The 10885-nt window shown below is 54.3% G+C and overlaps 1 protein-coding gene across 2 annotated transcripts in view; it reads right to left on the bottom strand.

The window, feature by feature from the left end:
- Positions 1 to 2067: 2067 nt before the first annotated feature.
- MAN2B2 (mannosidase, alpha, class 2B, member 2) overlaps positions 2068 to 10885 on the bottom strand; it is a 46075-nt gene continuing 37257 nt past the window's right edge. For both annotated transcript variants that reach the window (XM_012002144.1, XM_012002145.1), the window contains exons 16-19: positions 10417 to 10554; positions 7291 to 7403; positions 4690 to 4807; positions 2068 to 3303 (exon numbers count right to left, since the gene is read on the bottom strand). In XM_012002144.1, the coding sequence (XP_011857534.1) occupies positions 3206 to 3303; positions 4690 to 4807; positions 7291 to 7403; positions 10417 to 10554 (467 nt within the window). In that variant the 3' untranslated portion in view covers positions 2068 to 3205. The remainder of the gene's footprint in view (positions 3304 to 4689; positions 4808 to 7290; positions 7404 to 10416; positions 10555 to 10885) is intronic.

Genomic DNA, 10885 nt, shown 5'->3' with positions numbered 1-10885 from the left:
TATGTTGGCCAGGCTGGTCTCGAACTCCTGGCCTCCAGTGATCCACCCACCTCGGCCTCCCAAAGTGCTGGGATTACAGGCACGAACCACTGCACCCAGCCCCAGTGCACTTTAGAATCATCCTGTCAAGTTCCACGATCAACCTGTTGGGGTTTTTATTGGGTGTATGACTATCAGTGAGCAACATGGTTTATTGGGAATTTGGTGGTGGTTGTTTGTAAAAACAAAAACAAAAAACAAAACAAAAAAACAGGCTGGGCACAGTGGGTGGCTCTAGCCTATAATCCCAGCACTTTGGGAGGCCTAGGTAGGAGGGTTGCTTGAGCTCAGGAGTTCAAGACCAGCCTGGACAACATAGTGAGACTGCATCTCCACAAACATTTTATAAATTAGTTGGGTGTGATGACTCATGCTTGTAGTCCCAGCTGCTCAGAGCGGTGGGATGGGAGGACTGCCTGAGCCCAGAAGTTACGAGGTTCTAGTGAGCTATGATAGTGACACTGCACTCCCGCCTGGGTGACAGAGCAAGACCTTGTCTCAAATAAAATAAAACAAAAACAAAACAACAAATGGATGCTAGATTTTAGCCAATACTCCGTCTATTGTGGGGGAGGTTTTCCCCTGTCATCTATATTCTTCTCGCTCTTCCCAGTTGAGGGTGCTGGGTGTTGGAAGGACTGCAGGAGGAAGTGGCTCTCCTGCTGTTTTTGTTCTGAACGGAGATGGTCAGCATGGGTGATGGCACTTTCAGTGCACATGATTTTTCTACAGCCTGGCAGCGCTGGGGATAACATTTCCATAGTCTTTATTTTTTTCTGAGACAGGGTCTTGCTCTGTTACCCTGGTTGGAATTAGTGACATGATCATGGCTCACTGAAGCCTCAACCCCCCGGGCTCAAGTGATCCTCCCACGTCAGCCCCCAGAGCAGCTGGGACCACAGGTGCACGCCACCACGCTCGTCTAAAACATAGTTTTTGTAGAGATGGGGTCTCACCATATTTCCCAGGTTGGTCTGGAACACCTGGGCTCAAGCGATCCTCCCGCCTAGGGCTCCCAATGTGTTGGGATTTCAAGCATGAACCACCATGCCTGGCCTCCATAGTCTTCTTTTTGTTTTTGTTTTTTTGGGACAGAATCTCGCTCTTGTCACCCAGCCTGGAGTGCAGTGGCGCGATCTCCTCTGCCTCCCAGGTTTCAGTGATTGATTCTCCTCCTCAGCCTCCCGAGTAGCTGGGACTACAGGCGCATGCCACCATGCCCAGCTAACTTGTATTGTTAGTAGAGATGGAGTTTCACCATGTTGGCCAGTCTGGTCTTAAACTACTGACCTCAAAAGATCCAGCTGTTTCGGCCTCCCAAAGTTCTGGGATTAAGGCATGAACTACTGTGCCCAGCCTTCATAGTCTTCTTGACACAGAAACCAAGCCCCATGCAGCCCACATGCTCTAAAGGGCTCTTGCCTCACCCCCTGAGCCCCAGCCTCCCACTGCACATCCATGCCACTGGTGGCTGCTCACCTGACCCCACAGGGGTGGCCTATTGCTTGGTCAGCAGCTCCAGCCCAGCTCCTGTCTGGCCAAACCAGAGAATGTCTTTGCTGTCTAGTGGCCAAACTGCACATTGTCCAAAGAGGTCTGAATCCTTCCAAGCTGGTCCTTTTTGGGTACTTTCCTTCAGCCCTAGAGTACCATGTAATTTCCTGCATCTCATAGTTTACTCTTTAAAACGGTTTAGGCCGGGCACAGTGTCTCATGCCTGTCATCCCAGCACTTTGGGAGGCCAAGGCAGGTGGGTCGCCTGAGGTCAGGAGTTTGAGACCAGTCTGGCCAACATGGTGAAACCCTGTCTCTACTAAAAACATAAAAATTAGCCGATGGAGGGGTGCACCTGTAGTACCAGATACTCGGGAGGCAGAGGCTGGAGAATTGCTTGAACCCAGGAGGTGCAGGTTGCAGTGAGCTGGGATCATGACACTGCACTCCAGCCTGGGCGACAGAGTGAGATTCTGTCTCGGGGGAAAAAAAAAAGTTTTAAAATTGAGATATAATTCACAGACCATAAAATTTATCTTTCAAAGTTAACAATTCAGTGGTTTCTAGTATATTCACAAAGTTGTGCAACCATCATTGCTAATTCCACAATTTCATCATCTTCCAAAGAAACCCCATCCCTGTTAGCTGTCATGCCTCTTCGCTCTTCCTTCAGTCCCTGGCAACCACCAATGTGCTTTGTCTCTTATATACAGATTTGCCTATTCTGGACATTTCACGTAAATAGAATCACACAGTATGTTGCCTTTTGTGTCTAGCTTCTTTCACTTAGCATAATGTTTGCAGGATTCACCCAGGCTGTGGCATGTGTCAGAATTTCCTTCCTTTTTATGGCCAAATAATATTCCATGGTATGGACAGAACATATTTCATGTCTTAATTGACCTGTGGATGGACATTTGGGTTGTTGCTACCGTTTGACTTTTGAGTAATGCTGCTATGAACGCAGAAGCACAGGTTTTTTGTGGATGGATGCTTTCAATTCTCTCGGGCATAGACCTGGGAAGGTTACACTTTTATCGATATTAATAGTTCTGACATTGGACATCCCTGCTGTGTGGTTTCGTCTCGTCATGGACTCTGATGGCTGCTGTGCCTTCTCTGCTCAACAGGCGGTGCCCTGAGACACAGGTGGGCGTCTGGGGCTGGAACTCTGGCCCGGTGCTACAGCTTCCTCTCCTGCCCTGTGGCAGAGCCAAGCCCCTTGCAGGCCTGTTGCCAGCATGGGATGAGTCTATGAAAACAGGCGGCAGGCAGTAGGTCCACAGCTACCACTGGCAGCCCGGGCAAGCCTGGCAGGGCCTGGACGGCAGATGCGTTTCGGCGCTGCTGTGGGTCTTGTGCTCTGCCTTAGGCAGAACGTCCTGGGTTTGTCTTTTGTGAGTGAATGACACATGAGCGTGCCAAATATCCTTTACTTGACAGAAGAGGAGAGGGCTGGCTTGAGTGTGGGAGGGGAAGAACCTGGATCTTGTAATGTAATTTTTATTTCAAAAAATTAGGGACAAAACCCCAAATATGACCATTTCCTGCCATTCGCCTGCAGATGAGCAGCTGACTCCCGTCCCTCCACGCTGCTTTTCCCTGTCCTGGGTCTGTTCGGTTACATGGAGTTCCTGGGGGTAGCCCTGGGGACGGGGCATCTGCCCAGGGCTCACTGCTGTTGAAAGTGAACGAAGAATGTCCGGATTTCCTTTGGGTGGACAGTGATGATGGGGCCTCCTGGTGGCCTCGAGGGAAAGGTGGTGTCACCTAGGGGAACAGAGGTGATCTGTTCAGTGTGGCCCAGGATGCCTCCTCCCAGCCTCCCTCTCACCACGCTGCACCTGTCTACAGTCTGCTGTGGCTCCCAGCCTCCCTCTCACCACGCTGCACCTGTCTACAGTCTGCTGTGGCTCCCAGCCTCCCTCTCACTCCCCTTGCACCTGTCTAGTCTGCTGTGGCTCCCAGCCTCCCTCTCACCACACTGCACCTGTCTACAGTCTGCTGTGGCTCCCAGCCTCCCTCTCACTCCCCTTGCACCTGTCTAGTCTGCTGTGGCTCCCAGCCTCCCTCTCACCACACTGCACCTGTCTACAGTCTGCTGTGGTTCACACTCCCTCTCACTCCCCTTGCACCTGTCTAGTCTGCTGTGGCTCCCAGCCTCCCTCTCACCACACTGCACCTGTCTACAGTCTGCTGTGGCTCCCACTGTGGCAATGGCCTGTGGCATCCCCTTCTGCCAGGACTCCTGTGGGTCTCTTGCATTCTGCCCACCCCGAGGGCAATTCATAGATTGATCCTGGCCCTAGTGGCCTCACTTCCTCATAGGTGTTGCACTCAAAGCCCAAAAGCTTTCTGAGACCATCTGGTGAGTCTGCCCTTGCCTCACCAGGCTCCCCTGAAGGCATGCCCTGGGGTTGGGCTTCAATCTTGGGAGGCAGCCGTTCACTTATCTATCATTCATCCATCTTCCTTCCTTCTTTCCAACCATCATCTTCCCTCCCTCCCTCCCTCCCTCTGTTCCTCCCTTCCTTCCTCCCACCACCAACTGAGCGTGCACCAGGCACCCGCCACCATGCTGTGTGTAGTAGACAACAGGAGCTGCACAGGACAGAAAAAACTCCGGGGCCAGGAGAGTGGCGGAGGCACTTGGCCTGATTGGGGACTCTGGGGAGGTCTCCTGGGGAGCCTGAGCAGGTGCTGGCCAGAGTGAATGGGACCTGTGCGTCCCAGGCAGAGGGCATGGTGCGGACAGGGACTGGAGGCTGGAAGCCGCCTGTAGTGCAGGAACTCACAGTGGCATACACCGTGTGAGGCACGGATGGGCTGACGGGCTGAGGTCAGCAGGGCCAAGGTGGGCAGAAGCCCCTGGGCGCCTGGCTCTCTCACCCAGGGCACAAGCAGGGTGTGTGGTCTGCGTGTGCACATGCACAAGTGCACACACACGCCTGTGTGGAGCCCTGGCAGGTAGAGACTAACCCAAAGCCTTAACCGACTGTGGTAGATTTGGGAGGGCTGCAGGTGCAGAGCGGGAAAGCAGCCTCTCGAGGTCGCACAGGCCGGGACAGGCAGATGGTTGGATGTGCACAGGGTCTGACTAGCTCCTGAGCCTAGCCGGAAGTCCTGGGTAGGGAGCTGAAGCGGGGGTCCCCAAACCTCTGCGGCGGCCAGGCCCCGTCCTCCAGCTCCAGCGGTGCAGCATGCCCACATCCCAGGTCCCTGTGAGCGAGCGCTCCTCCACTGCCACCACGGACCCCAGCGCCTGCAGCACAGCCTGCAGGGAGACGAGCAGAGGGACGGTGAGCTGCACGAAGCCCTGGATCTGAGCAGAGAACCAAGACAGCAGCAGGGCGGATACGCCAGGAACTCGGTGTCCTCAGGGCACCAGCCCCTGCCCTGGTCCCTGACACAGCTCCCTCATCTGCTTCTCACAGCACATCTCCGAGGACAGCACTGGCCGTGTACTTTACAGATGAGGACACTGAAGCGGAGGTGCGTGCTTCACCAGGTGGCCGAGCTGGAGGAGCAGCCCGGGAGGTGTGGCATTTTGAGCTGCTCGCCCCATGCAGAGTCCTCCTCTCCTCACATTGCTCAGGTGGCCCCATTTCCAGTCCAGGGAGGAAGCCAGTCAGAGTTACTCCAACCCCCTTTCCCAATAGGCCTTGTCCCAGCCTCCCTTACAGCTAGGGGAGGCCGGAGGCCCTCAGGGGTCTGGAAAAGTCTGTGGAGCAGGAGGGGTGGGGGTGGTTCTTGGAGAAGCTTCCGTGTGCTGATGGAGACAGAGAGAGAGAGAGAGAGAGAGAGAGAGAGAGAGAGAGAGCGCCACTCTAGGGCAAAGCCTTTCTGGCAACTACCGCCCAGCCCCACCCTGCCTTGAAATTTGCTCATGAGGAAGGTCTGTGCCATCCTGTGACCGCGAACAAGCAGATGGCAAGAGACAAACAGCCAGTGTGCCGGCGATGGCGGGAAGACGCCAGTGACTAGGCCCACAGTGACAGTGCTGGGGGTCCACCCGGACATGCTCTTTGGGTGAGAAAACACTCTGTCCTCTGTTCCAAGCACATCTGTTAAGTGTTTTGTGACCTGCAGCCAAACTAACTGCGTTCCTAACTCAATGGTCTTTCCATCCCGCCACCGTCCACATCGGGAAGGCAGGCATGGTCCATCCCAACCGTCTCCTCCTCTCAGGGCCTTGGTACTTCCATCTGTGAAACAGGGGAGCATAGATGACCAACTTCCAGGTCCCACGCCGGCCTCCTGGCTCCCCAGGGCAGGCTGGCCGTGTGCTGGGCATCCGTACCCGCCATGGCCCGGACCTGCTCTCAGGCAGGCCAGGGACTGTGAGGAAAGGGACACCTGCTCCTCTGAGGCGAGGATCATGAAAGAAGACTTGGGGGGTCTAGGAAGACATCATGGAGAAAAGGTCCTGGGGCTTCTCTGGATTCCCCCGAAGACTCAGATGTCAAAGGAGGCCCAAGGCAGAAACACAGAGATTCACAGAAATTCACAGAAATTCTCCACGAGCAGGAAATGAAATAGAAAGAATGCAAACTGAGGTGACTTAGGTGGCGCCTTCTTGGGAGGGCACGTGGGCAGGCCAGGTGGCGGAAGCCTCACCTGATGGTGGGGCCAAGAGAGCAACACCAGCCAAGAGAGGAACCTGGAAGGGGCCGAGGCCCGGGGTCCCTGACACTCCATGAGGCCCCTTAGTGCCAGGGCCTGTCAACAACCTTCTGGGCAAAGAACTCTCACCTCTCCCCATTTTACATGGGGGGAAACTGAGGCCCAGAGGCATGGGGTGCCTGAGGCTTACCTGTAGAGCGGCCTGTGGACCCCGGATTGTCTAAGCCACCTCTCAAAGCAACTCTATGGAGAATCTGTTTTGTTTTTCGGATTACACAGATGATGTCTGTGTTTTAAAAGTTTTACTACAGAATAAATACAAAATACATAAAATGTAGGCCACTCACGCCTGTAATCCCAGCACTTCAGGAGGCCGAGACAGGCAGATTGCTTGAGGCCAGGAGTTCGAGACCAGCCTGGGCAACACAGCAAGACCCCGTCTCTACTAAAAATAAAGAAATAGGCTGGGCGTGGTGGCTCACGCCTGTAATCCCAGCACTTTTCGAGGCCGAAATGGGTGGATCACCTGAGGTCAGGAATTCGCGACCAGCCTGACCAACATGGAGAAACCCTGTCTCTACTAAAAGTACAAAAAAATTAGCCGGGCGTGGTGGCACATGCCTGTAATCCCAGTTACTTGGGAGGCTGAGGCAGGAGAATTGCTTGAACCTGGGAGATGGAGGTTGTGGTGAGCCGAGAGCGTGCCATTGCACTCCAGCCTGGGGGACAAGAGTGAAACTCCGTCTCCAAAAAATAAATAAATAAATAAATAAAATAAAAATTAGCCAGCGTGGTGATGCGCCTCTGTGGTCCCGGCTACTTGGGAGGTTGAGGTGGGAGGATCACTTGAGCCAGGGAGGCAGAGGTTGCAGTGAGCTGAGATTGTGCCACTGTACTCCAGACTGGGCAATAGAGTGAGATCCTGTCTCTCTCACACAAAAAACCCCTCAAAAAACAGGCCAGTTGAAATACCTGACAAACCCAGAAGACCACAAAGAAGGGCGGGGCGGGGCCCATACCGGCGTCCATTTGGGAGGATGCCCTCGTGGATCTCTTTGCCAAGGCAGTTTCTTGGGGCCACATCTAGGGTTTGCTTCCCTGGCTCATGGTCTGGATGGGGGTGGGGAAGTTCACCTCCAGATTCACTGTCACTGGCTGAGACAGGACTGGGTCCTCGCCCACTTCATACAGGTGGTGGAGCCGCAGCAGGACACGGCGGAGGTCAGCCTGGGCTTCCCCTCGATGGCCTTTGGGGACAGAAGAAAGGTGGCAGTGAAGACCCTCATCAACCAACCCCAATGCCCCTGGTCATTACCCGCTGCTTTACACACTCAGCTCCATTTCCTATCCTTAACCTCCTTGATATGGCTTGGCTGTGTCCCCACCCAAATCTCATCTTGTATTGTAGCTCACATTATTTCCACGTGTTGTGGGAGGGACCTGGTGGGAGGTAATTGAATCATGGGGGCGGATCTTTCCTGTGCTGTTCTTGTGAGAGTAAGTCTCATGAGATCTGATGATTTTGTAAAGGGCAGTTCCCCTGCACACACTCTCTTGCCTGCCACCATGTAAGACATGCCTTTGCTCCTCATTTGCCTTCTGCCATGATTGTGAGGCCTCCCCAGCCACGTGGAACTGTGAGTCCATTAAACCTCCTTTCTTCATGAATTACCCAGTCTTGGGTATGTCTTTATGAGCAGCATGAGAACAGACTAATATGCTCCCTGTGAGACAGCTGACATGGCCCCCACTCGACAAGGAAACAAAGGCTCAGAGAGGGGCAGTCACCTGCCTGAGGCACACAGCTGGGGTGTGGCAGAGGGAGGATTCCCACCCAGGTCTAGCCGACTGTAAGGCTGCCCACCATGACACCAGCTGCAATGTTTCCATCCTCGTCCACTATTGTGGGCATGATGGGGCATGTCCTCAAATACTCCAGTCTCTCATACCCTGTCCCCCTTTGAAGTCGGGGGAGGCTGCGTGGCCTCTGTGGCCAATGCAAGGTGAGCTGAAGTGACGCAGTACTTCCTGGCAGAAGCTTTTTCCTGCCTTGGTGAGAGAGGAAGCACATGCTGCAATGCAAACTCCATCAGCAGGGGGCCTGGTGGCCACAGCAAGAAAAACCTTCCTGCTAACCCCACTGGATGCACAGCATGGGGGAGAAATGAATGTATACTGTTAAGACCGTGGCATTTGGGGCTCTTCGTTACTGCAGCATGCACCAACCACCCTGACTGATATAATGCTGTCATTTGCCATGAGATGTATGTGATCTCCTGTTCCATCCCTGACCTTCCCACTCAGAAAGGCTCATTGCCATTGCTCCCGTTTTACAGATGGGAAGACTGAGGCTCAGAGGAAAGCACTCAGTTCAAGGTCCTGGAGAGAGGACCTGGTTAACATAGGTGCTTCCTAAACCCTGGCTGGTAGAACCTCAGCTCTGTAGCTATGCCTCAAAGCTGACTGAATCAATCTGTCTCGGATTAGAACTGAGGCATCAGTATTTAAAAAAAAAAAAAATTTGGCAGGGTGTGGTGGCTCACACCTGTAATCCCAGCACTTTGGGAGGCCAAGAAGGCCTGCTGTCAGGAGTTTGAGACCAGCCTGGCCAACACAGTGAAACCTGTCTCTATTAAAAATACAAAATTACAAAAATTAGCTGGGCATGCTGGTGAGCACCTGTAATCCCAGCTACCAGGGAGGCTGAGGTAGGAGAATTGCTTGAACCTGGGTGGTGGAGGTTGCAGTGAGCCAAGATCGCACCACTGCACTCCAGCATGGGCAACAGAGTGAGACTCTGTGTCAAAGAAAAAAAACATTTTTTTTAAGAGACAGGGTCTCGCTCTGTTGCCCAGGCTGGAGTGCAGTAGCATGATCACAGCTCACTGCAGCCTTGAACTCCCGGCCTCAAGTGATCCTCTCACCTCAGCCTTCTGAGTAGCTGGGACCACAGGCATGCATCCCCACACCCGACTCATTTTTTAATTTTTGTGTAGAGACAGAGTCTAGCTATGTTGCCCAGGCTGGTCTCGAACTCCTGGCCTGAAGTGATGCTGCTACCTTGGCCTTCCAAAGTGCTGGCATTACAGATGTGAGCCACCTCGCCTGGCCCGTTTTTAAGAAGCTATCACGGGGCTGTGGGGTAGCTGGTTTTCAGAATGGCACAGGGAAATGGCTGCCCAAGATCACAAAAGCCAAGAGGTTTGTGAAAGTGCTTCCATATCTCCTGGTGTGGTGGTGAGGGGTTCCAGCTCCAAAGCCAGGGAAGACCTCCTGTGGCCTGCACAGCAGAATGGTGGGGGATCCCATTTCACAAGGGGGCTGCAGGTGCCTGGGAAAGCAGGCTCAGGCACACGCCACCACGCCCAGTGAACTTTTCTATTTTTATTTTTATAGAGACAGGGTCTTCCTATGCTACCCAGGCTGGTCTTGAACTCCTTGGCTCAAGCAATCCGCTTGCCTCGGATTCCCTAAGTGCTGGGATTCCAGGTGTGAGCCACTGCGCCCCACCCTTTTCCTCCTATTCTTAATTCTGCAGGTGTGCCAGGCCTTGGGGGCCTGAGGATGGCTGAGGCATAGTCCGACCCTGCCTTTCAGCTGCTCACACCTGAGTGGGCAGAGAAGGTGCAGCTGGGGCTCTGGCAACAGGACAAGTCGGTTCCCAGCAGGTGTTGCTCCCTCGGGGAGCCCCCCCCGGGTCATGCTGTGCAGGGGGATTCCTCTTGTCCTTGTCATTACTGCCTTGTGACTTGACTGCTTCCCCTCTAGACCAAGCACTCAGAGAGCCGGGACCTTGCCCACCTTGGTCACTGCTCATTCCCCGGAGCCTGGCACGAGATGTGCTGTTGAATGAGTGAGTGGAAGCTCCCAACAGTTAGGCTGCCTAAGCTCAGAGGATGAGTGGAAATTTGGGTGTTTGGGGGCTCCAGGAGGAAGCAGGACTGGCAGGCACCCCTGAGGGTCAGGGGGACTTTAACTAGTTCCTTAGTCTCAGTTGCGGATGGTGGGCTGAGACGGATCCACTCAGAATGGGCTGGGGTCACAGGGCTGGGGGCCAGGCCCGCCTTGCCTCCAGCTTGCCAAGTGAGTGATCACTGACTCTCCCTGGGCCTCACTCTCCCCATGTGCCAGATAAGAAACCAGGTGACCCTGCAGAGCCATGATAGCTCTAAGGTGAGCCCCTGTCTGGTGGTGGGCCTGGAAGCCTGGTTGACTCAGGCAGGGACAAGCGGGTCTGAGACCCCAGGGCACCTGCCTCACCTTTCCGGAGACTCTGAGCGTGCTCCGTGTGGTTGGAGCTGTAGCGCCAGCCAGGGATGCTCAGGATCTGCAGATGAAGATTAGGGGGCAGCGTCACAGCCTCTTGCTGCTGGGGTCCTGGGAGCTTTGGTGCAGTCCCTGCAAGGCAGATGGACAGAGTGAGGAGACGGTTTGGGGCTCAACTCCTCCTCCTGGCACTCAGAGCTCTGCACATGACATGCCCCTGCCCCTGCCAGCCACCTCCCATGCATCCTTGTGGGTAGCCTACCCCGCTCCAGCCCGAAGTGTCTGTGCTCCCAACACCCCAGGCTTCCACTTCCCTGCCTTTGCTCAGACCATAGAGCTTAAGAGCTGGGAGGACCCTGACTCTCCTCAGCCTAGTCATCTCAAACTAGAGACGAGGAAAGCAAGCCCAGAGGGAACAAAACTTATTCAAGATAACACGGCAAGTTCATGCACAGCCCTCTTT

Source organism: Mandrillus leucophaeus, unplaced genomic scaffold (assembly GCF_000951045.1).
Source record: "Mandrillus leucophaeus isolate KB7577 unplaced genomic scaffold, Mleu.le_1.0 Scaffold68, whole genome shotgun sequence".
Taxonomy (NCBI): domain Eukaryota; kingdom Metazoa; phylum Chordata; class Mammalia; order Primates; family Cercopithecidae; genus Mandrillus; species Mandrillus leucophaeus.
This window is presented reverse-complemented; position numbering and strand designations above follow the sequence as displayed.